Source organism: Nannobrachium achirus (assembly GCF_963921795.1).
Source record: "Nannobrachium achirus genome assembly, chromosome: 6".
NCBI lineage: Eukaryota > Metazoa > Chordata > Actinopteri > Myctophiformes > Myctophidae > Nannobrachium > Nannobrachium achirus.
In genome coordinates this window covers 19,985,463-20,012,351 of record NC_137815.1, presented here as the reverse complement: position 1 = coordinate 20,012,351, position 26,889 = coordinate 19,985,463, and the positions used below count along the sequence as shown (strand labels likewise).

The 26,889-nt window shown below is 42.4% G+C and overlaps 1 protein-coding gene across 1 annotated transcript; it reads left to right on the top strand.

Moving 5' to 3' along the window:
- Positions 1-26,843, top strand: smarcc2 (SWI/SNF related BAF chromatin remodeling complex subunit C2; the record flags this gene model as incomplete). The annotated part of the gene is made up of 26 exons (XM_080728825.1): positions 1-111; positions 2,626-2,745; positions 3,379-3,464; positions 5,021-5,102; positions 5,920-6,012; positions 6,464-6,533; positions 6,886-6,955; positions 7,886-7,961; positions 10,939-11,189; positions 12,008-12,129; positions 13,491-13,544; positions 13,707-13,744; positions 14,204-14,334; positions 14,449-14,520; positions 15,005-15,118; positions 16,000-16,153; positions 16,532-16,648; positions 16,747-16,809; positions 18,009-18,267; positions 18,791-18,952; positions 19,135-19,196; positions 19,941-20,061; positions 20,930-21,093; positions 23,136-23,270; positions 24,515-25,028; positions 26,776-26,843. The coding sequence occupies 26 exons, from the start codon at positions 1-3 to the stop codon at positions 26,841-26,843; spliced, it is 3,309 nt and encodes a 1,102-aa protein (XP_080584951.1).
- Positions 26,844-26,889: the final 46 nt, after the last annotated feature.

The following is a 26,889-nucleotide window of genomic DNA, read 5'->3' as shown; positions in this document are numbered from 1 at the left end:
ATGGCGGTGCGGAAGAAAGACGGCGGCCCGAATGTAAAATATTTCGAAGCGTCCGACACCGTTTCGCAGTTCGATAATGTCCGCGTGTGGCTGGGAAAGAATTACAAAAAGGTAGTGGTTTTCATTTGACTTTTTTTTAACCATTGCAATCAGAAGCGTTTCATACAGGAATCATTTAAATAACGAGCCGTTGCGGCTCCGTGTCTTCGGCAGAAGGAGTGACAAAGAGAGGAGGGAGGGTGTGTGAGATGGGTTTGCAGAATGAGTCCAGCTGTTTTAATCCACATGAGCAGGAATACAAAAGGATGCTGAGAGAGGCGACGTCTAGCTTCCCTATAATAGATGCATGCGGGCGTCAATGACATTGTCGCCGTGCACGTTTTGTGTGCGATCCACCGTAGATCTAAATACATGTTTTATCCGGGAAGGTGTATTTATGCAAAAAGAAAAAAGGGGGGTACACATTAGCCTTGCCTGCTAGCTAGCCAGACAGCTAGTAGTAATTTGAGCGTTCTGTGAATAGTGGCTGGCTGGCTGCTGGCTGGCCTGCCCTGGGTGCCCAAATCCAGATGTTGCCTTCCCTTGATCGTGGCGCGCGTATCTGTTCTGTCTGCGATCATGGCCTGCTGTTGTGTATGGGGAGGGGAACACTGCCAGTGATTCATCCTTTCTTTGTCCATGATTGTATTATCCATGATATACAGAAATATACAGAAATATCTTACTTAAATGTGAGTGCTTCATCATTCTTCTATAGCCCAAATCAGATCAAAGGGCTTTGCGTCATGATGATGAGCGACCTACAGTAACTCACAATATAGCCTACACTGCTACACACACAGGAGGGAAAATAAGAACACAGCTAGGCAGAATTGCTTTGGGGTAGAATTTAGAAACCTTGGATATCCATGTTTCAACTCAAAAAATAAATACATAAATAATAATAATAATAATAAAATAAATCCCTTTAAATTGTGCCCTTCATCATTCAAGACAAGAGTGTCATCATCATCATACATAAGTAGGTCTAGTGAAAATAGCAGACTCATTTCAGCTTTACTTGATATTACGTTGTTATTACTATCACTATTGTATTTTTTTGTATTTTCTAATTCAAGGGTCTTCAACAGGGGGTCCGGGACTCCTACGGGGTCCTCAGAGTTGCTACAGGGGGGGCGCCAAATCCTTGTGTGATAGGATAATTCTTTTGAATTAACATCTTGAACCCGCGCATCCATATTCCGAGGAGAACTTTAGCCAAAAATAGCAGATCTACAAGCTCTCAACGCCTGCAATAGGAAAAAGTACAGTTTCATGACAGCACAAATCACAGGTACAAGGTCAACTAAAAGGAGATCCTAGGCTTTACGGCTTATTTACACAGGAACCACTTTATGTATCTTATATAACATTGAAAGACAGACGGATAGAACAGAGTAAATAGGGTGCCGTGATGCCAGTCCAGGGTTGCCGCAGAATACTTTGAATGATATTTGGAATTCATCAATATCACTTCACTATGCTTAGTAAAACAGACCTGATTTGCACTGTAGCAGTGTTGATTTCGTCGGCTAAAACTATGACAAAAAATGTTTTTTTCTTTCACTGACGAAAACGATATAAAAACGAAATAAAAAGTAAGCTGTGATGACTAAAACTAAGACTAAATATATTGACAATTTCGTCAACAAAATAAAAACTAGACTAAAACGTCAGGGAGGGACTAGTGGAGAAGAGAGTCATTTTATGTTTGGTTGCTCTCAGGTGTTGCATGCTGAAAGTAGTCAACTAAAATTAGACTAAAACTAACACTTTTAAGGTGACTAAATTATCACTAAAACTAAAATACATTTTATTTAAAAGACTGACTAAAACTAAATCAAAATTTGCTGTCAAAAACAACACTGCACTGTAGGCTACTTGACGAGTTCTTTTTTCCATCTACGGCCAACTGTTTCACCCAAAATAGCTGATCTACAAGCTACTACAAGAAAATAATCTCTCAAGAACAGATTCTCTGAGAGGCTGTTTTTCCCTTTTCTTTGACGATGGCTTGCCAGATTGGATGGGAACTTCATGACATAGCCTTAACCGTATCTCTGGTGGAAAGATGTACATATTTATGTTGCGTAATATTATGTAAGATTCTGAATAATAATTCAGGGGTGCTGTGGAGGAAAAGGCTATTTACAGGGGTGAACTGAGTCAAAAAAGTTGAATACATTCAACGTTTTCAGACCAAGGACCCCTTAGTTGAGAAAGAGATGAAGCAGGGACCCCCACAACCTGTTCCATATATAGTTTCATTGTTTAACAGCACAATCATCACCAGTGTATTTTGGATTCATGTTAATGTGGGTTGTCAATACATAATAAACTTGACCTTTCACTGTACTTAGTCTGCTCTTTCTCCCCTCCAAAGCTCTTTGCCAAAAATAGCCGACCGACAAGGTTAATATAAAAAAGGGAAAAAACAGGTTTCTGTCACACAAAGATTTGGAGGACCCCCTGTAGTAACTAACTCTAAGGACCCCCTAGGGGTCCCGAAGCCCCTGTTGAAGCCCCCTAATATACAGTATTTATCTCCCATTGACGATGTCTCCATATGTCCTCTCTCTCCCACAGTACATCCAGGCAGAGCCCCCCACCAACAAGTCTCTGTCCAGCCTGGTGGTTCAACTGTTGCAGTTCCAGGAGGAGGTGTTTGGACGACATGTCAGCAACCCACCCCTCACTAAGCTACCAGTAGGTTTCATTCACACCCGTCCCATGCACTAGGGCATTCACCAAATATTCGAATATTCAAATATCAAAGTCACTATTCGACGTTGTTCACCGAAGTCGAATATTCAAGGTTTTTTTTCTCTCTTTAAAAAAGATAAAATGTATAAAGCTTAGCTAGATAGGAAGTCATAAGAATGAGTTGTCAATGGTTCTCAAACCTTTTTAGACCGTGACCCCACAAAATAAACATATTTTAACTGGGGACCCCCACCTTGACAAGCACTTGGAATTGTAGGTATTACATTAAATGTGACTCGGTTCTGCAGATAAATATTGTGAAAATAGCAGATCTACATGCTCACAACGCCTCGCGTTGCGAGGCGTTGTGAGCATGTAGATCGGCTATTTTCACAATGTTCGCCTCTTGCTTACTTAATATTTGACAGTTTGGCCAGTCCTGTCGAATGTTTGACTATTCAAATACTTTAAGGTAGAATAATTCGAATACTAAAAATCACTATTCGTGAATGCCCTACCATGCACTCACATTATCCGCTTAGGTAAAAGTATCAATACCGCGACGCTCGAAACGTTGTCAACTTGTCAACTTTAACTACGTGGCTCACCTTTCTCTTCTTTGTTTTGCGTCCACAGATGAAATGTTTCCTGGACTTTAAGTCTGGAGGGGCTCTCTGCCACATACTGGCCGCTGCATACAAGTTCAAGACCGACCAGGGATGGTAAGCGTTTCATTCTGGCTGGCCTAATATTCACGTCTTGTTGAAGTGGGGAGAGAGTTTAATAATATTATGCCTAGATCAGGGGTCTCCCGACTTTATTAAGAGAGCTACTCTGAGGGAAAATACGGCAACTACTCGTTTGATATAAAACCATTCAATCAGTTGCACAGTAATACAGAATACACATTACTGCCTACTTCATTACCATACATAAGTATATGCTTATGCGACATTCTTATGAATACAATATTATTCATGCTAGTCTACCTCACAGACATTACAACCAAATAACCTTAGCTGGTTTTATTGGGAAAAAACAAATAAATACACCGACCACTGAACATTTCATCTGAAAGGTCCGGTTCAATTACAAAATGACGTCACTTGCATCTTCTGAAAAGCATTATCCCGGATTAGAGTTCGGAAAGCTGCATGTCGAAAAGTCGGAACTCTCCAATGAAAATTTCGGTGGATGGACAGGCCTTTAAGTTTAAGCATAAGAGCTTTTACTTAAGAAAATCAAAATAGCGCCCTATGTCTTACTGGCCACTATGCTAGCTCCACGTATCCAGCTACCACTTTTCCCTACACATTAGTGAAGAAAAACTATTTTCTTCCTGGAACTGGTATTATCCACCCCATGACTAAACAAGTAGAGAGCAGAGCACAGTGCGTGCTAACTAGAGAGAGGGCATAATTCATGTTTACTAGAGAGTGCACAATGCAGGCAGAAATGTATTTTTGGAAAAGGCTTTGTCAAGCCAGTTAGTAGCGTGATTTGACTGACTTCAAGCCCATGACCAACGTGTTGGAGACCACTGATCTAGCTGCATGCTAGCCCCATATAGAACCTCACCCGTCGCTGCATACTGTTGTGCTCCGAGATGAGGTCCTATAAAGGTGGCGCAGCGATCGCTGGACCGCCTCCATATCAAGTTGGAAAACACTCGAAACAAAATTCTATCCAAAAAGTAAAGGTAGTTCTGAGCTCCCAGACTATGGTTTTCCATCCCACGGTACATAAAACATGCACCACGGCGTTGGGAAAACGGTTTAAATCGCTTATTTAGTCTCATTAAATTCAGAAAAGCCCCCGGCGGCTGGTGCCAGTACTGCATCTTTCCCACTGTAGCAGATACTGGCAACTGCCGCCGGGGGAGTTCCGGTTGAATGGGAAAACATTACAAAACTAACGATTTAAGTGGTTGTTTCATGCCCTGGTTCATGTTTTATGTACCGTGGGATGGAAAACCATGGTCTGGGAGCTCGGAACTACCTTTACTTTTTGGATAAAATTTCGTTTAGAGTGTTTTCAAACTTGATGTGGAGGCGGTCCAGTGATCGCTGCGCCACCTTTATAGGACCTCATCTCGGAGCACAACAGTATGCAGCGACGGGTGAGGTTCTATATGGGGCTAGCTGCATGCATAGGTGTTTCACCACCAAGCCACTATCAAGTATAGAGTATAGCTGTTTCATTTGTAACTCCAGTCTAATTTCTATCAAGTATACAGTATAGCTGTTTCATGTGTAACTCCAGTCTAATTTCCTGGTAGGCGCAGGTTTGACTTCCAGAATCCGTCGAGGATGGACCGGAATGTGGAGATGTTCATGACCATAGAGAAGTCTCTAGTGCAGGTAAGACTAGTTTCTTTTCAACACAATCTGAACTGGAATATCAAAATACTAGCGTAAATACACTGTTTATTATAAGGATTTCTACATAGTCCAGTTGACTATGTAGACTGCTGATCTGAAAACAGCGAGACTAGAGAGTCTCACAGAAAGTCATAGATCATCCAATCATGTGACCTAACCAGTAATCCTGCACTGCAGGCCCCGATCACTTATGAGTGATTTGACAAAGCAATTTTCAAATGGATAGCCTTTTCATAAGCAGCCAGAAAAACAACAACAATCTAGCAGAGCCCAAATCTATATTTCACTGCAGATACTGTTGAGAGTCACTAGTCATTCCAATAGCAGACCTTCTGGTGTTTTCTCTCTCTCCTCTTTTACATCCTGTGTACCTTATACACCAGTGGTTCCCAAACCTTTCAGTTCGAGACCCAAAATTGAGATTAGATGTTTGCTCGGGACCCAAACTAGTGAAAACAGCAGATCTACGAGCTTTTAGATCAGCTATTTTCACTTCTTCTAATAATTATTATTATATTTCAGTTATGGAATTTCCAAGATGTGTTTGTTTTTATAAAATTCTTGGATTTTTTTTTATTTCTAAAAATAATAAAATTTCAAAAGATTTTCCATCTTTTGAAATATACTGTATATCTTATTTTTTCTAGGAAAAGAAAAGGGTATTTTTACTCTAGTCGTAGTAGTCGTGACCCATAATAATTGGTCCGTGACCCACAAATGGGTCTCGACCCACTGTTTGGGAACCAGTGTTATACACCGTTTAATTATATGTTCTCTCTCATTTTCTCCTCACCAGAACAACTGTCTGAGTCGACCTGTCATCTGCCTGGGTTCAGACATAGAGCCCAAACTGCTGGGCAAACTGAAGGACATCATCAAAAGGCATCAGGTGAGGATCTTTTTCCTTCTTTCTTGTTTCACAGAGGAGCCAAGATCAACAAGTCACTTTTCCATAACAAAAGAAGATCAACGATTAAAATTACATTCATAAATGTAGTGGACACAGAAAGTGGTTTTCATACTTTCTGTGTCCAAGGCACACCAACAGGCAAGTCACAATCTCAATCTCATAGAAGAAAGAAAGAAGTGCCGATCTACAGGCACAGTTCATTTTAGGGTATTTGCTTCTGTATTGGGAAATGAGTGTACACTTTTTGTATAGTTGTATATTTCAGTAATAATTTGTGGTTGTCATAAAAATGCAATGCACACCTGGTCTAGTCTCACAGCACACCATTTGAGAACCACTGTATTAAACTATAGACAAATATTCACCGTTCCATTTGCCTTTCACCTTGCTTCACTGTATTATTAATTGTGTGTGGACCTTTCTGCTGCAGGGCTCGGTGACTGAGGACAAGACTGCCAGCTCCCATGTGGTGGTTCCTATTCCTACCAGTCTGGAGGAAGGTGAGGTGGACTGGAGCATGCAATTGCCTTCGTTCTTTCAATATTGGGAGATACTGGATTGATTGTGAATGATGTTGCATTACGTCACTGTCGGGCAGAAACCTTGTATCTCCAAGTTTCAAATTTGTAAATTTTTTCGCGAAGCAAAGCCCTGCTTCATCATACAAGGCTGTCGCACAAAAGTAGTGAAAACAGCAGATCTGGTGCGAGGCGTTGTGTGCTTGTAGATCGGCTGTTTTCACTAGTTTAACTCATTTTTAAAATGATAAATACAAAACAAACGGTTTTGGACATACAAGGTTTCCACCCGACAACGAAGATTAGTAACATGTTGTCTTCTGTCCCGTTTCAGAAGAGTGGGTGCGTCCTGTGATGAAGAGGGACAAGCAGGTCCTGCTCCACTGGGGCTATTATCCAGACAGGTTGGTTCAGAATAGGGATGCAGCACTTAATCAAACTATCTAATCGATTTAATCTATAATGAAACATAATCACTAGTAATTAGTCATTGATCCCTGTTCTGGTCATGTTGTTCATATCCAAAAATACGAATTTAAGCGTGCGTCTCGATTATACGGTTAATCCAAAAAAGTAAAAGTAAGAATCATCGCTAAGAAAAGAATGGATGGCTGCTGGCCTATAGCTGGCTCTGGGCTTAAACACAGAACACCAGCACAGAGACATCCCATACTAACTTGTTGCTGTCTACTTTTTGGAGCGGTGAAAGCGCTCCCAATGAACAGGTATGTCTGTGGGTGGCTGGGTGGCTGGGTGGCTGGCTGGCCGTGTCCGTAGTCCGGCAATACCTTGAGTGGCCACACACAAAACACTAGTTAAAGGAGGGGCGCTGTTTTGTGCAGGCCAGGCACACTCACCACTCACTCACAGGCACAGTTTACACTCACTCACTCACTCACATAGGGTACAGCTGCTCAAATTCACCGCTCCACTTCGAACCGAGGTTTGATTTTTAATTGTACAAACCAAAAGGTGTCGAATGCTTACGCTGTATTGTTTAGCTGCCACGGCAGTATGACATCTGTGTTCCTGTGATATTGCAGCAACCCCACACCCATTTTCTATTATGTACATACTGTATATGTAACAGCTTCATCATACAGGGTTACTATCGAAGTGTCCTTGAGCAAGATATTTAACCCCTACCTGCTCCCGGTGAGCAGGTTGGTGCCTTGCATGGTTTCCTCTGCCATCGGTGTGTGAATGTGTGCAGATAAACCACCGAGTAAAGCTCTTTGGATAAGGAGCTATAAAAATGCAACTTTTACCATTGTATTTGTCCTTAGTGACCTTTTTTCCCCACAACTTGTTTTCTCTCATCTGACCTTGTTCAGTTATGACACATGGATCTCGGCCAGTGAGGTGGAGGCTGGAGTGGAGGATGCTCCCAGCGCAGACAAACCCAGGAAGGTGAGCATCATCACAGCATCCACCCCACATCACTGTTCATTTCATCACAGCATCCACCCCACATCACTGTTCATTTCATCACAGCATCCACCCCACATCACTGTTCATTTCATCACAGCATCCACCCCACATCACTGTTCATTTCATCACACCCCACATCACTGTTCATTTCATCACACCCCACATCACTGTTCATTTCATCACACCCCACATCACTGTTCATTTCATCACACCCCACATCACTGTTCATTTCATCACAGCATCCACCCCACATCACTGTTCATTTCATCACACCCCACATCACTGTTCATTTCATCACACCCCACATCACTGTTCATTTCATCACAGCATCCACCCCACATCACTGTTCATTTCATCACACCCCACATCACTGTTCATTTCATCACAGCATCCACCCCACATCACTGTTCATTTCATCACAGCATCCACCCCACATCACTGTTCATTTCATCACAGCATCCACCTCACATCACTGTTCATTTAATCACAGCATCCACCGCACATCACTGTTCATTTCCTTGACTAAAACTATTGACGAAACATGTTCAGGGTTCCCACGGTTCCCACGGTCATGAAATATTTTGAAATTAGAAAAAAAAAATCCAGTACTGGAAAAGGTTTGGAATTGATCAAGGGTCCTGGAAAAAATAGCTATGCATTTTCGCCAAATTGTCAAATATTAGAGGCAGAAATTGTGAAAATAGCCGATCTACATGGTCACAACGTGAGCATGTAGATCGGCTATTTTCACAATAAAACCGTGTTATACAAAATTCCTCTACTCTTAGTGCTCGTCAGGGTGCCCGGGTGGGTCCCCAGTTCAAATATGATTATTTTGTGGGTCACTCCACATAGGAGTAAGCGACTCGTTATTGAGCCGAATTATTGTTATATAGTCCTGGAAATCGGGTTAAATATTCTGGAAAGGTTTTGGAAAAGGTTTGGAAATTAATTGGTAAAGATGTGTGGTAACCCTGCATGTTGGTCGACTACTAGTGGCGAAAAAAATAACTTCTACGACTCAGATTAGTCGACTACTGAATCCTACATTATTTATGGACTCTAATCTAAGAGTCTATAGCGGAATTGAAACTCTCCATAGAACAGCAAACCTTGACTCAGGTACGATGTTAAAAGATAATAGAAAACATTTATTTACAGCGCTGTAACAATCACACACAGAACATGCGTCCTACCCCAAGACACAGACAAGACAGGCTGACCCCCTCTTCCTGACTGTCCGCTTATAATTGGCTAAAACCTTTGATATCCTCTACTACAGGGTTCCCCAATTAGTTTTCCCCAACATTGCGGCCACAACATTGCAGGGGGCGACGGCGGCGTTCCCGCTACTCCAGCGACAGTTCAGATATCGTCGGTGTCGGGTGAAAATCTTGTATGTCGCGGTGCGAGGCGTTGTGTGCTTGTAGATCTGCCGTTTTCACTACTTTTGTGCGACGGCCTTGTATGATTAGCGAAAGAACGTACAAATTTGGAGATATGAGATTTCCAGCCGACAACGACGATATACTAGTGTTGTTGCTGCTCTTATACCACCATTATTACTGGGGTTGGTGTGGGCCAGACAGTAGCCCCCCGTGGGCCGCAAATGGCCCGCGGGCCGCCTATTGGGGAACTCTGCTCAACTAAGCTGTGTGAATGGTAAAACAAAGGCCCTCTCTACTGCTGGCAGCTGTGTGACCTTCAACCTGTAGCTACTCCCTAAATTCTAACCTTATCTACAACTGGTGTTTACCTCCAAGTTCTCAGTGTTCAAACTATCTAGCAACACAAAGGTATTCACTGCTACATAATAACCTCATCACTGCCTTTTTTCACTGACTAAAACTAGATACAAAATAAGCTACTGTATGATGACTAATACTAAATATATTGACAACCAATTTCGTCAAAAAAATAAAAACTAGACAGTAGACAAAAATGACTATTGGAGAAGAGATCCAATAGAACTAAGACACTTGTCTTAGTTCTACAAGCTTGTAGATCGGCTTGTGAGCTTGTAGATCGGCTTGCAGGCTTGTAGATCGGATTGCAGTAGCTATTTTATTTCCCATTTTGTCTGTGTCCCAACTCTCCTGTTTGTTCCCTAGTATTACCTTATTTCCTCTCTTGGTCAGGTCTTAATCTCATTTATTTAATGGAGTCCTGTTTGTAGGAGTATTTTTATCCGTCTTGCGTGTTGTTGTGATTTCATGCTGTTCTTTGTAAAGCAACTTTGTAACCACCTTGCTTTGAAAAACATTACATAAATAGTGTTTATTGTTATTACATTTTACCCCCAGCAGGGGGAACAATAGTCCAATGATTTTATGTCATGTGATTCATTTAAGTCTTTCTTTCTGTATGACACAATGTAAACTAGGGATGCAACAGTTAACCAAACTAATCAATTTAATGTATTATAAAGATAATCGATTTTAATAACATTTTTAATAAAAGTTTTTTTTTACCACCTTTGACCTGGCATCCCTATTTTGGGCACGTCATTACAGGTGAAAAGGAATTGTAAAAATATCCACAACTATAAAATAAAGCATCAATCTCTTTTGCCCTTTTAAACAAAATGTTTTCAAAAGTAAAAAAAAAAGCAAAAGTAAATATTACTTTATATTATTACTGTGTATTACTGTGGCAGAGTAATAAGTTACACTACTCATTCTGGTTAAAGTAATAAGATTATAGTAATATATTACTAAGTAATAAGTTACTGCCCAACACTGCAAAAGACGCCCCTGACTTGCATGTCAGTATGACTGTCGCACAAAAGTAGTGAAAACAGCAGATCTACAAGCACACAACGCCTCACGGTGCGAGGCATTGTGTGCTTGTAGATCGGCTGTTTTCACTAGTTGAAATATCTTTTTAAAACGATTAATACAAAACGAACATTCCACCCGACAACGACAATGTCATTCATGCTGTTCCTGTGCCACAGGTCCACGCCAAGTGGATCCTGGACCTGGACCAGTACAACGAGTGGATGAACGAGGAGGACTACGAGGTGGGCGAGGCGGGCCCCAAGAGGAAGAGGATCTCGGCCAAGACCCTGACGGACGAGGTGACCGCTCCGGGCGAGGAGCGCCGCGACAAGAAGCCCGGCAGCGCCAGCAAGAAGAGGAAGCGCTCCCCGTCGCCGTCCCCCACGCCTCCCCCGCAGGAGAGCAAGAAGAAGAACACCAAGAAAGGGTGCAAAATAATTGCGATTAGACGATTATGTAATAATTATGACAGGCCTACTGTATCTGTACTCTGGGGTTCGACACTAAGGTCTCAAAGAGGTACTAGCCCGTCATTATCCAATGATAGGTAAAATTTAAATTACCGTTCAATTCAACACTATTTTCTGGGGCTGTTGGATAAAATATGTAATAGGCAACCTACATTGTTATGCCAAATACCTGCAGCTATGAATAAGACTATGGGTTCACACTTGTTATTTTATATTTTTAAGTGTAGCAACAGTGAAAACAGCACATTATGGGCAAACAGTTCTCTTATTTTACATCCCACAGACCAGAAGACACATGTTTAGACAGATATAGACGGTTTATAGACGTTAGTGTCCTCTCTCAAACGAGCACTTGCCAGGTCGGGCAACCCGAAAGCAAACTCCACTGTCCGAAGGTATTATTTATGTGCAAGGGCCAGGTGGGCAACGCCTGGTACTAGATTCTAGAACAATGTTCTCCTCTAGAACCCTGTGTTTGTGTCACTGCAAGACACATACTGTATGTCAGTGGTTCTCAAACATTGTCATGTCAAGGACACCAAGATTGATATGTATTTGGCAGCAGAACCCCATTTGAAAATACTTTGTGCCAGGGTCTCCAGAAGAGAAGATTTGTCGACGTTATGTCAAAAATAAAATGTTTTAAATAGATGATCTACATCTAATGGGCCTAAGTGTTTCTCATTTTGCCTTAGGTCCTTAATGCGGTTCCGGGGGGTCCCCGGACCACTCCCAGTGCCGTACATAACGTACCTTTTTATGTGTTGGCCGACAGTCCGACCACTCCGTACACCAAGTCCAAACGCGGCCAGAGAGAGGAGGAGCAGGAGGACCTCAAGGACCTGGACGAAGCTTCTCCTGCACCTGCAACAGAGGAGGGCAACCCGGCCAAGACAGGTAAACACAGCACTGTGTTACATGTAGAGAAGTGGTTCTCAACCTTTTCAGGCCCCCAAAATAACCATATTTTAACTGGGGACCCTGCACCCTGATGAGCACTATACTGTAAGAGTTGAGGCATTACATTTGGTATAACATGGTTCTATTGTGAAAATAGACGATCTACATTCTCACAACGCCTCGCAACGCCTCACAACGCAAGGCGTTGTGCCTCTAATATTTGACAATTTGGCCAATGTTTAATTAGTCATTTTAGAGGTATTAAATAGTCCTTAAAGGAGTAGTTCACCTCCAAAATGACTTTTTTTCTATTGATTAGTCACGCCATGGAGACTAGAGTTCAATAATATTTTTAGTTTTTTGTCGCATTCCTAAGACAAAAATGTGATAACAATAAATGTCCCCCCATTCGTTCTGGATGGGGACCCGTTTCGAAACGGGTCCCCATCCAGAATCAATGGGGGTAAATTTACTCGAATCAAATTTTTGTCTTCGGAATGTGACAAAAACCAAAACATATTATTGAACTCTAGTCTCCATGGCATGACTAATCAATAGAAAAAAAGTCATTTTGGGGGTGAACTACTCCTTTAATGCCTTAAATTGTCACTTTAGAAATGTGCAGATACCTTATGGGCAACTGGCGGCCCGGGGGCCACATGCGGCCCCCACCTTCACTTAATGCGGCCCACAGGTTGATATTTGAGTGCTGATATATTATTGATTTCAGCTGTTACAATTCCAAACATGGAAAAATGACCGGCTTTAATTACTTCAGTCTATATTAGTAGCTTAATGACTAGTATTAAAATGTTATTGTATTTTTTATGTCCAATGTATTTGTATTTAAGTTCATAAAGTTGACATAAGAACATACCTGTATAAATGCATTTGAAATGTAAAAACAAAAGAAGAAAAAAAAAGTTACTTTTCAGGATTCCAATAAAAAAATTTGCAAAAATAGCTCAAAACACGCCAAAGATGCGTATGTACAGTATATGTACATATGTACATACCGTATGTGGCCCTCTGGAGTGAGTGTGAAAATGTAGTGGCCCTCTCCAGCATCAAAGTTGCCCACCCCTGGTCTATACACTTAAACTTTATGTGATTTTAGCAGACGCTTTTACCCAGAGTGATTTACAAGTGCGAGTAGGGGTACAGTTCATCATAAAATATAATCGATAATAGATTATATAGAACTAGGATACCAGCTAAACAATGAACCCAGCATCTGTCGAAACAACAAATGCACAATAGCTAAATAATAACATTAAAATAACAAGAATCACTAAAGAAATTGGGATTAGCGTGAAAGAATATAATATACTGTATATATATTTTCTTTATCTTCATAGCTAACACTAAGAGAGACTCTGACTCCACCCCAGTAAAAGGAGGAACAGACATGGGTGAGTTCCTTAATCTGATTACTACACTTATATTCAGTTTAACTGATCTTTTCACGTATTCTTCACCTAATTCTTAGATCATAGTAAAGTTGAAGCATTCATTATTGGATCATAGTATAGTTGAACAGGCTTTCATGTACCCATGTGCTTTTCTGACTTCAGATGAGCAAGAGGATGAGTCTATGGAGACGGCAGGAAAGGTAAGACCAAAGTGAAAAGTAAAAGAACTTGACTTTGACGCTTGTCAATGTTGCAGAAGTCTGACTCTGAAGCCTGATGCATACTTTGTAGAGTGAACCAGAGTAGGAAAGGAAAAATGCTTTTTCTTTAAATCTTTTTACATTTTTTACATTATTCTCTTTGTTGTGCATGCTCTGCATTGTCTGAAGAAAGCCAAACCAAAATAGGTTTTACTATGTGTACCTGTACACAAGATGCAACAATAAAGTACAACCTTGAACCTTGTACGACAGCATCGCCTGCCGACAATAGGCGACCTCCGAGCCCATGAGCTAGGAGGTCGCCTATTGTTCGCGGGCGGTGCCTTTGTGTGACAGTAACAGAGCATAAATTGTGTCTGACGCTGCTTCTGAACCTGTGTGTGTGTGTGTGTGTGTGTGTGTGTGTGTGTGTGTGTGTGTGTGTGTGTGCGTGTACAGGAGGAGGAGGAAGGCTCTCCCAGTGTGAAGGGTGAGCCAGTGAAGGGCTCAGACCTCCATGAGGACAACGTCACTGAACAGACCCATCACATCATCATCCCCAGCTATGCCGCCTGGTTCGACTACAACAGGTACGTAGTATAGGAAACCTCTCTCACCCACAAAGGATAACACAGTGTTGCAAAGCTACGAGTCAATTGACAGAGCGTATAGACTTGTGAAAGCTAATGTTTGTTTTCCCTCAGTGTTCACGCCATCGAGCGCAGAGCCCTCCCTGAGTTCTTCAACGGCAAGAACAAATCCAAAACTCCGGAGATGTGAGTATTATTTATGTCATTTGCCATTATAATTTTCTACTTATCACTTCACATCTTTTTAACAACAAAAAACGTGTAAATAATGTTTTGTTTTGTGCATAAATTAATGGCTTACTTCGTCATGTGACGAAGTGTCGAGCAAACAGCCGATCTACAAGTTCACTGCGTGAACTTCAATGCAATATGTTGTGAACTTGTAGATCAGCTATTGTCGCTATTAAACTTATTCGACAATAATGCCCAATGCCAGGTTGAAAGTGGTGAAGTCTGTCTGTGGGTTCTAGGAATATTGAACCACTGAAAAGTATGAACAAGAGCTATTGACTAAATAATAAGTACATTTGATCCATTAGAACACTGGTTATTTGTTCTATTTTCTGAAAAGTAATGTTTTTTAAATATAGGGTTTACACCCGACAGTGACTATACGTATAATCACAGAGATTCGGTTTGATGGGTTGATCATTTAATTGTGTTTCTCCAGTTACCTGGCCTACAGGAACTTCATGATCGACACCTACCGGCTGAACCCCCAGGAGTACCTGACCTCCACCGCCTGCCGCAGGAACCTGGCAGGAGACGTGTGCGCCATCATGAGGTCAGTGGAACACCTGCACGGGAAGACTCTTGTAGATCTGCTGTTTTCTGTACCTTTGTTTGCACAAGATCATTGTATGGTGAAGAAGTATTAGATTCAGTTGGTTATTAAAAAAAAAAAAAAATCACCCTCGCCCTCTCCTCTTTTACTTTTTGGAGTGCTCAGATTGCTCCTATTATTAAAAATTTTAGTTCCTTTGATCCTAGAAGCAGCAACGATATGTTTTTGACTCAACTTGTACAGTACCTCCACTGAGCACCTGGTTCTCTCTTCTCCCTAGACATTTCTTCACGTTGATATATAAAATATATGAACAATTATGAAAAAAGAAAAGCAATCGGAGGCTTCAAAGTAATCTGTAATGTAAGAGAATTTGCTGTAGCTCTAATTCAATGAGAATTCGAGGCTGCTTCTCAGGTCACCCCCCTGGTATAGCAATGTTTATTTTTTACTGATTCTAGCGATGGGACGATATGAACATTTCATGTCACGATTATCCAAAGAAATTGCGATTTACGATATTATCGCCATAATCAAAATATCTCCAATTCTCCATCGACGCGTTGTGAGCTTGTAGATTGTCTATTTTTTGGCAAAGAGATTTGGTATAGAGTGAAAAAAAAGACTGTATCAAGTACGTTAATTACAGGTCAGTTTTACCAATTATAGAGGGTTAAGTGCTACCGGATATGTAGCTCGGCAAATAAAAGGTGAACTGATCCCATTGCATGATGGAGGATAATTTCACGATAAATCTAAATCTCCACGTTACGATTATCGCGAGTGTTTTTTAATCACGATAAGCGATAACAACGATTATCGTCCCGTCCTTAACTGATACTCCCCCCCCCCCCCCCCCCCTTCTCTATCTTTACCTGCAGGGTCCATGCCTTCTTGGAGCAGTGGGGCCTCATCAACTACCAGGTGGACTCTGAGAGCAGACCCACGCCCATGGGTCCTCCACCCACCTCTCACTTCCACGTCCTCGCAGACACTCCATCCAGCCTGGTGCCCCTGCAGCCCAAGGCCTCCCAGGTACACACACACACACACACGCACACGCACACGCACACACACGCACGCACGCACACACACACATACACTAGGGATGGGACGATAATCATTATTATCGCTTATCGTGATAAAAAGCACTCACAATAATCGTATTGTGGAGATTTAAATGTATCGTGAAGTACCTGTTCTGATATACATCACTGCTTGTCGCCCTGAGGCGTCTTACTAGTTTAATCTAGTCCTTTTTTTTAATCTCTCTCAATAGCAACTTAATTCCAAAATAAATCTTTCCATCTCTCCCGTAAATCCTCAAAACTTTTATATATATAAAAACTTGTATATATATAAAATTATGTTTTAAAAATGTCATTCTTTTTTCCCTCCTCTGTCTCCCGGTAGACCCCTGCTCCCCAGCAGATTCTGTCCTTCCCAGACAAGGTGAAGGAGAAGACGGTGGACCTGCAGAACTTTGGCCTGCGGACGGACATGTACAGCAAGAAAACAAGCTCCGCCAAGGTACGAGTCAGAGAAGATGACACGTGAAAGCTCTGACTGCTTGCTCTGTTCCACAATGACCTGATTTAGTTTTTCTTTGTGTTTTTGTCTTTGTTCAGAGTAAGAACACAGCGAGTTCCATGAGGGAATGGACCGAACAGGAGACACTGCTGCTACTCGAGGCAAGGATTTACTCATCGGCAGTGCTGTGAAAGCCAAAAAAAGACCGCCAACCTCAGCATAACAGAAAGCCCTTATCATAAAAAAAAAAAAAAAAGCATTATAAAACCCAAATGGACCATTTGTAGACTCTCAGAGTTAAATACATTGTGCCCCCCCTATATCATAATTATCAGGTAGTATGAATATACTTGGAGGAAGATTCTTTTTTTAAGTGTACAAAAAGTGTTAAAATTATGTTTTATGTGGCCACACCCACCTGCTAATTAAGTATACCTGGTTTTCAGGTGGGCGGTGACCCAGCTGAAGTTAGCCACACCCACAGTTTTTCTGTATGGTAAAGAAACCAAAAATACACAGGGATAGACATATTTGCATATTATAACCACACCTGGGGGTCTAGTAGAGTAATGTTAACTCCATAGACACATACGAAACAGAAAAAGTACAAAACCATGGCACCACCTCTTTAAATTAACACTGGATTTTACAGTGTAGATTGGGGTCCCAGAGATAAAAGATCCTACCAAATGGGGGCCTCTGTGGCCTAATTCAGGGGTTTTCAGAGTGGGTGACGGGGCCCCCTGGGGTGCCGTGACAGCAGTCCAGGGGTGCCGCGAGATCATTTGATAATATTTGGAATTTATTTGGACACTTGAAAATATATTATTTAGTATAATTTTAAACTTGAAGTACAAAGTTCTAACCAAAATGGCTATTATCTCAACATTTTCCTCACAACATAATCACTAAAATATTGTCACTGTTGGGCAGAAACCTCCTATCTACAAGTTTCAAATGTGTACGTCTTTTTCCCTGCTTCATCATTCATTCCCGATCTACATTCCCGATCTACAAGCCCGATCTACAAGCACACAACGCCTCGCGATGCGAGGCGTTGTGTGCTTGTAGATCAGCTGTTTTCACTAGTTTAGTACATTTTATAGATGATAAATACAAAACGAACGGTTTTGGACATATAAGGTTTCCACCCGACAACGACGATATGCTATAAATATAAGGTGGTGGGAGTGAGAATTATAATGTGGGTGTGCCTCGGATTAAAAAAATATTCATGGGGTGCCGTGAGACAAAAAAGTTTGGGAACCCCTGGCCTAATGCATATCAAACTGGGGGTCCTTGCAATGAAACGGGGGGTTGAGAACCACTGAGCTAAACGATAACCCATCCTGTCCACCAGGGCCTGGAGATGTACAAGGACGACTGGAACAAGGTGTCGGAGCACGTGGGGAGTCGCACCCAGGACGAGTGCATCCTGCACTTCCTGCGGCTGCCCATCGAGGACCCCTACCTGGAGGAGACCTCCAGCACGCTGGGCCCGCTGGCCTACCAGCCGGTGCCCTTCAGCCAGGCAGGGAACCCCGTCATGAGCACCGTGGCCTTCCTGGCCTCCGTGGTGGACCCACGCGTTGCCTCCGCCGCAGCCAAGTCTGCTCTAGGTGAGAAGATGTTTACTGTTAAGAGCTGTTCAGGGTCTGGGTTCGATTCCCGCCGGGGGACGCGGTGGGCGCTGGGGGCTAGGGCATTCACCAAATATTCGAATATCAAAGTCACTATTCGACGTTGTTCACCGAAGAATGAGTTGTCAATGCCCCTGGTGGATGATTTTTTTAATGCTTTATACCAGGGGTTCTCAAAACATTTTAGGCCGTGACCCCCAAAATAAACATGAACTGGGGACCCCCACCCTGACAAGCACTTGGAATTGTAGGTATTACATTTAATGTGACTCGGTTATCCGCAGATAAATATTGTGCAGATCTACATTGCGAGGCGTTGTTAGCATGTAGATCTGCTATTTTCACAATGTTCGCCTCTTGCTTACTTATAATATATTGACAGTTTGGCCAGTCCTGTCGAATATTCGACTATTCGAATACTTTGAGGGCGAATAATTCCAAATACTAAAAATCACTATTCGTGAATGCCCTAGTAAACAATGTCCCGTCTCTCCATCTCCAGAGGAGTTCTCGCGGATGAAGGAGGAGGTCCCGGCGGCGCTGGTGGAGGCTCACGTGCGCAGGGTGGAGGAGGCAGCCAGAGCCAGCGGCAGACAGGACCCGCTCTATGGCCTGGAGGGGAGTGGCATCGCAGGTACTGGCCTGGAGGACGCAGACAAACCGGGTAGGACGGCCCAACACACACATAAACACACCAAGGCTCCGCGCGCTACGCAGGAGACCGAACAGAGCTCTGGGAGAGATGCTTGACTATAACTGATTAAGGCACTGGACAGGGATAAGATGAAGGCAGAGGGGAAAGTGAATAATGGCTTCTGACTCGTGTCTCTCTCTCTTGTCCTCTAGACGAAAGCGGCGAGGAAAGTAAGAGTGACAGCCACTCCAGCGAAGAGAAGAGGGAGCCAAAGGTAGGTGTTTCTGTTACACCCATATAATTAACGTCACCCTCTCTACGGCACCACATCACCATGATTAGATGATCATAATAACAGCAGCAATAAACCAAAAAAATACAATAAAATAAAATATATCATCACATGATAGGGCATTCACCAAATATTCGAATATCAAAGTCACTATTCTACGTTGTTCACCGAAGTCGAATATTTGCTTATTTTTATTTCTTTATTGTTTTCTCTTTAAAAAAGATAGTTTATAAAGCTTGGCTAGATAGGAAGTCATAAGAATGAGTTGTCAATGCCCCTGGTGGATGAATTTGTTAATGCTCTATACCAGGGCTTACAAACCTTTTTAGGCCATGACACCCAAAATAAACATAATTTGAACTGGGGACCCCCACCCTGACAAGCACTTGGAATTGTAGGTTTTAATGTGACTCGGTTCCACAGATAAACATTGTGAAAATAGCCGATCTACATTCTCACAACGCCTCGCAACGCGAGGCGTTGTGAGCATGTAGATCGGCTATTTTCACAATGTTTGCCTCTTGCTTACTTAATATTTGACAGTTTGGCCAGTCCTGACGAATATTGGACTATTCGAATACTTTGAGGTAGAATAATTTTAATACAAAAAAATCACTATTAGTGAATGCCCTATCACATGATAGCAAATACATAATAATTATAAATCATAAAGCTGGTGAAATGGCTTCAACACTCACTGTGAGCCTCCGTCCCGTTGGCCCACAGGAGAGCAAAGACGGAGCCATGGAGGAAGAGGAGAAGCAGGGAGAGAACGGGAAGAAGGAGGAAGAGAGAGGGAGAGAGGCAGAGGGGGAGAGGGACGCCGAGAAGACCGACTCGGAGATGGGTGCGTCCATTTTCATGCAACTGAAACATTTTGTTTTCTCCTTCAATCGGGTGTCATCATTTTGTTCGTCCCTATACGGACAAAATGTGTCCGTGAAAAGAGTTGGTTGGATTTTCTTTTTTACACACCATTATAATTTTGTTATTTTGATCATAACATTTACTGAATGTCAGTCTCCAGGTTTTCTTCAGAATATATATATATATATGACACATTTACTACGACACTATGGCATATTAGGACCAGGAGTCCAACTACTAGTGGTTCTCAAATGTTTCATTTGCAAGGACCCCCATAACACTGAGTGTGTACAAATGCGGGTCCATTTGGTTCCATTTTGTGCACTCTCAGTGTTACAGACCTGTTATGGTCATTCAGGGCTATGTCTTCATGTGTTTCTGGTAATATTATTTTCTTCTCATTTTGTATGTCTGTGGCAAAAAAGTTGAGTTTTGACCAGAAATGTCCACCACAAGCCAGCATGGCGATGACCCCTGCCTGCAATTTGTGAAAGAACATTTTGGATAGGGGTGGGCGATATGAAAAAAATACAATATCACAATATTTTCCCAAGCTGTATCACGATACACGATTTTATCACGATTCTTTTTCACGTTGGTTTTTATGGTTATTTTTCAAGTCACTTGACAAAACCTAGACTCTCTGGGTTCCTTTTAGGAGGTCTAAATTGAAATTTACAAGTATGTAACTCTGACAGTATACAAATGAAACCAAATGGACCCTTATGGGTCCATTTGGTACCTCTGAAATGTGCCTTTTCAGATATCTCTGAAGAGGCATATCATGGAGACATTGTATTGTCTCAACGATAATTATCACCATATCGCCCACCCCCTAATCTTCCTAGGTGACGGAGAGAAGGAGAAAGACGGAAAGGAGGGAACGGAGGAGGGACAGAGAGAAGGGGAGAGCGAGGGAGAGAGGAAGGCTAAGGTGGAGCGTGAAGTGGGAGAGGGGAACCTGGCCACGGCCGCAGCGTCTGCCCTGGCCGCCGCTGCGGTGAAGGCTAAGGTACGACGTCTTCACATACACCCGTGGTTTTCATCCCATTTAGACCGGGTACACATTATTGCGCGGAATGTTTTGCTTTAACCATTGAAAAATAGCAGATATACAAGCTCACAGCGCGGCACCGAGTGCCGCACTGTGAGCCTGTAGATCTGCTATTTTTGAAAAATCGTGAAAGTTTGTGCAAGTCAATATTTTTACCCAATTCTATAAGTGTCTCCTAAATCCTTCTAAGGTTTTTTGAAAAACCAATGTCAGTGGTGCTCAAACTTTTTCATGTCAAGGACCCCCAAAAGGATATGTATTTGGCCACGGACCCCCATCTCAAAATATTTACTTCTAGGGACCCCCAGAAGCAAAATTTGAGTTACAAATGTTCGCTTTAAAAATACATATATTCAAAGATTTGCACACATTTTCACGACTTTCCCAAAATAGCAGATCTACAAGCTCGCGAGTGCCGCGCTGTGAGCTTGTATATCTGCTATTTTTCAATAGCCCCTGGTTGATGAAAGCATTCAATAATTCTAGGCCTAAATGGCTTTATCAAGGACCATTACATATACGGCATTTGAGCCACGGACCACCATTTGATGAGATTTAGCCAGCCCAAACCGTAGAATATTTTGTTGTCTTTGGATAAGACTTTGTCCACAGTTCCGTGCCGTATTGATGTTGGTACCGTAGGAGCGATGAAACAGGCAAACGTTGATCTAAATAAAAAATGATCTTCTACATTCTCTAATTGCGTAGACCTCTTGTAAGTTAAGTGATCCAGATGTTTAACAATAATTTAACTTTTGAGAGCATAAAATGAAATTGAAAACTGGGTGCAGGACAGAAAACGTGGTCCACATTTTAGTAAAAGCAATGCTAATCTCCTGAAGCACCTTACAAAAGTACATGATTCTATAAAAGGTATTCGCCAAAGACCCTACCTCTCTGTTACCACCAGGTGGAGCTACTCCACCTAAACAGCCAAAACTGTGTATATATAGTGGCACAGTGAGAGAAAAGACCATTGTAGCAATTGTCATTATGAGATGTAGTGGAACAATAAAATATTATTTATGGGTTAAGGCCTCTCCATACTTTGACCGAAACCGCCGTTTTCGGTCAAAAGGTCCTTTTCTACCATAAAATTATATCCCTCTGGACTTCTGAAAAGCATTGGACCGAACAAGAGTTCGGAAATTTGCACGTCGGAAAACACAACTCACCGAACATTTCGGTCGAAGTATGGAGAGGCCTTTAGGGTTACTCCACTTTTAGAGGTTCCTAGTAACTACTGTAGCAACTATATCTAGTTACTTTTAAAAGTGACTTGCCCAAACGGCAGAGCGCACAGCATACTATAATGTACTTCCAATTCTTGGAACTAGACCGATTTGTAATTAGCTACACCTGGTGACAAAAATACATTACTGCAGGGTTCCCACACATTTTTACCAATTAATTTCCAAAACTTTTCCAAAACTTTTCCAGAATATTTAAACCACTTTCCAGGACTATATAACAATAATTCAGCTCAATAACAAGTCGCTTACTCCTATGCACAATGCCCAAAGACAGGTAGTGTATGCCAGTGGTTCTCAACCTTTTCAGGCTGTGACCCCCGAAATAATCATATTTTAACTGGGGAACCGGACCCTGACGAGCACTAAGAGTTGAGGAATTTTGTATAACACTTTTCTATTGTGAGCGTTGTGAGAATGTAGATCGTCTATTTTCACAATTTCTGCCTCTATATATTTGACAATTTGGCCAATGTTTAATTTGTCATTTCAGAGGTATTAACAAAACCAATAACCAAAGACAATGCATAGCTATTTTTTCCAGGACCCTTGATCAATTCCCAAACTTTTCCTGTACTGGAAAAATATTTTTCTAATTTCAAAATATTTCCAGGAATTTCATGACCGTGGGAACCCTGTTACTGTAGTTACTGTACATAGAACAAAGAATAATAGCACCCTCCTGTCCTGCCATATGGTTATTTTATCATTTATACCATCTCTTCATGTGGCCTGTCTTATTCCCCACAGCACCTGGCTGCAGTGGAGGAGAGGAAAATCAAGTCGCTGGTGGCGCTGCTGGTGGAAACCCAGATGAAGAAGTTGGAGATTAAATTGCGTCACTTTGAAGAACTGGAAACCATCATGGACCGAGAGAGGGAAGCGGTGAGTGTGGCATCCTGGGAGATGGAGTTCTTAGCTCGCCGACTATGCTTGTGTGTGTTGGAGACATCTGAGAAAACGTGCAGTGGTGTAAAGCACATTTTTACTTTTCAGTTTTCATTACTTCTACTCTCCTATAATTTTTATCCCACAATTTTGTAACCCATTTTCACCCAGTGCCAATTGCCTATGTAATCCTGGGCTCTGCTCTCCCTCTGCTGTGCCTGGGGAGACAACGGACTGACCTCATGCTTCCTTCTATGCATGAGGAGTCCAAGTTGCTTCTTTTCACCTGATTGTGGAGATTTCCCTGGTTTGGACGTAGCGCGTGGAAGGAACACGTTATTCCAACTAGTTCCTTTCCCCAGTTTTCATTACTTCTAGTTCTACTCCACTACATCTCAGAGGACAACATTGTACTTTTACTCCACTACAATTATTTGCTAACTTTAGTTAGTTAAATTGAAGATTTTGATTATTATTACAGAACTTACATTAACCACTTCAAGCCTATATACATTTTGGCCAAACCTGTGAAAAAATGGAACAATCAGCATAATGAATACTTTCTACTTTTGGCATTTTTAAGAACATATTGATGCCGATATTTTTGGACTTTTACTCAAGTAAATCTCAAATTCCGGAATTTCTCTTGTAACAAGAGTATTTCCACATTGCAGTAAGCAAAACATTCAAGTACTTTTCCCGGGCCATGAAATAAAAAAGAAAAAGAAAAAAAAAGTCTTGTAACCTTTCACTTGCAGCCAGGGTTGTCGCACCAAATTCTGAATGTTCTTCATTATTACGCATTATTTTGGGCTTTAACTATTGAAAAATAGCAGCTATACAAGCTCGCAGCGCAGCACTCGAGCTTGTAGATCTGCTATTTTCACAATATTTATCTGTGGAACCGAGTCACATTAATACCTACAATTCCAAGTGCTTGTCAGGGTGGGGGTCCCCAGTTCAAATATGTATATTTTGGGGGTCACGGCCTAAATAGGTTTGAGAAGCCCTGGTATATACAAATTCATCCACCAGGGGCATTGACAACTCTTTCTTATGACTTCCTATCTAGCCAAGCTTTATAAACTATATATTTTTTAAAGAGAAAACAATAAAAAAACTAAAATAAGCAAATAGTCGACTTCGGTGAACCATGACTTTAATATTCGAATATTTGGTGAATGCCCTGGGCCCTAGTAACTCTCCACTTCTCCCCCCCCTTGTGATGCCCCCCCTTGCAGCTGGAGTACCAGAGGCAGCAGCTGCTGGCCGACCGCCAGTCCTTCCACATGGAGCAGCTGAAGTACGCTGAGATGAGGGCCCGCCAGCAGCACTTCCAGCAGATCCAGCACCAGCAGCACAGCAGCCAGACCGGAGGGGCCTCCGCTGGCGCCGGCCCCCATCCCCCCGGCCAGGGCGCCGCTGCGGGCGCCGCCGCCGCCCCGCCAACGGGGGGTCCGCCCGGCGCCGCCGCTGCTGCTGCCCAACAGGCTCCCGGTACCCCCAGTGCGCCGCAGCCCGGCGCCCCCAGCCCCGCACCGCCTGCCTCCTCCTCCTCCACCTCCTCCTCCTCCTCTGGCCCGGCGGCGGCAGGCGGCGAGTCCCAGCCCTCCTCCGCGGGCGGCGGGTCTCACGCTTCGCCCCCGTGTCCCCCCGGACAGACCCCCGCCGCGGCCCCAGCGGCCGGCGGCACCACCGGTACTACCAACTCCACCGGCGCCCACTCCGGCTCCAGCACTACCCCAGCACTCCACGGTGAGGCGTGAGTGACACACTGTTCTGAAACTTGCGTTTATTTGCGTTCCCAGTTCCCACGGTCATGAAATTCCTGGAAGTTTTGAAATTAGAAAAATATTTTTCCAGTACTGGAAAAGTTTTGGAATTGATCAAAGGTCCTTGAAAGTCATGGAAAATATTTAGCTATGCATAGTTTTTGGCTATTGATTTTGTTAAAAAAAAATCTAAAACATGTATAACATTGTAGCCTAATATATGCAATAGCGCCCAGCTGGGTGCTTCTCAATATGGGACAAAAATAACAGATCTACAAGCTCACAAAGCTCTGCACGTGACGCGTAGTTAGCTTAAAGATCTATTCTGGGACTCGCTATATTGTGCTGAATTACGTATATGGGTCTGGAAATTGGTTTAAATATTCTGGAAAAGTTTTGGAAAAGTTTTGGAAATTCATTGGTAAAAATGTGTGGGAACCCTGGTTTATTATGTGTAAGGCGGGGGTCTTCAACTTTTTTTCTCATTTAAGGACCCCTTAAATGAGAGAGAGATGAAGCAGGGACCCCCCACAAACTTGTCATTGATTCCATATAGTTTAGTTGTTTGACAGCACGATCATCAGTGTGTTTTGGATTCATGTCAATATTCAGATATTTAACCACTTGAACCGTCGATACTTTATAAACTTGACCTTTCACTCTAATCTTGGTCTGCCCTTTTTCCCCTCTACACCAAACCTCTTTGCCGAAAATAGCCGATCTACAAGCTCAAGCACGAGGCGTTGTGAGCTTGTAGATCTGCTATTTTTGGCTAAAGTTCTCCGAACATGGACACCGGGTGGTTAATATAAAAAAGTTTCTATCACACAAAGATTTGGAGGACCCCCTGTAGTAACTCTGAGGACCCCCTATGGGTCCCGGACCCCCCATTGAAGACCTCTGGTGTAGGGATAGGACGATATGACAATTTCATGTCACGTTTATTGCAATCTCTCGAGATAAGAGTCAATGATGGCTACGCCATTGACGTCACAGAAAAGGGACAAGTGGGCGGTCCCTTTTCGTGACGATGGCTAGCCAGAATGCGATTATTGTGACCAAAGAAATTGCGATTTACGTTATTATAGGTGATAATCAAAATATCCCCAACATCCATTATCCTGGGGCAGAACATTTTCCAAGAAATAGCATATCTACAAGCTCACAACTTCAGCAATTGTTTTTGCAAAGAGATCTGTTAGAGCAGTGTTTCTCAACTGGGGATATGTGTACCCCTAGGGGTACGCAGAGGCACTACAGGGGGTACTTCAGAGAAAATGGAAACATTTATTTTACTGTTATGTTTAACGATAAAACGTTGACAAATGTATGTGAACGTACTGCTCTGTAAGGTTTTAAACCAAATCAAGTATGAATTTTGACTAGCACAGCTGTTACTGAATAGAAAACAGGCTACTTTTATTTTCAACATATTGACATAAAATCTGGACTTTTGATGTCAGTATTTTCTAATCAAAATGTTGTTGTTGATTAAAGGGGGGTACTTGGAGAAGCCCAAAAAGTAAAAAAAAAAAGAAAAAGAAAAAAGAGTACCTCTGTGTTAGAGAGTGAAAAAATTACTGTCTACTGGGAGGCAACAGTCTGGCCCGTGAGACTACACTCCACCCAAAAGGACACAGATCTTAGCATTCTACTAATATTTAACCAAAGCTCGCACTGTATGTTGTACAAATGAGTCACATGTATCTCTTTTGACCTTGACCCCTCAGAACCTAGTGCCCCTCTGCCAGGAGGGGACACACTCCACCCCTCAGCGCCGGTGCCCCCTCCACAGTGAGAGATAAGAGAGAGAGAGAGAAACAATGTCCTGGGAAACTGACTGA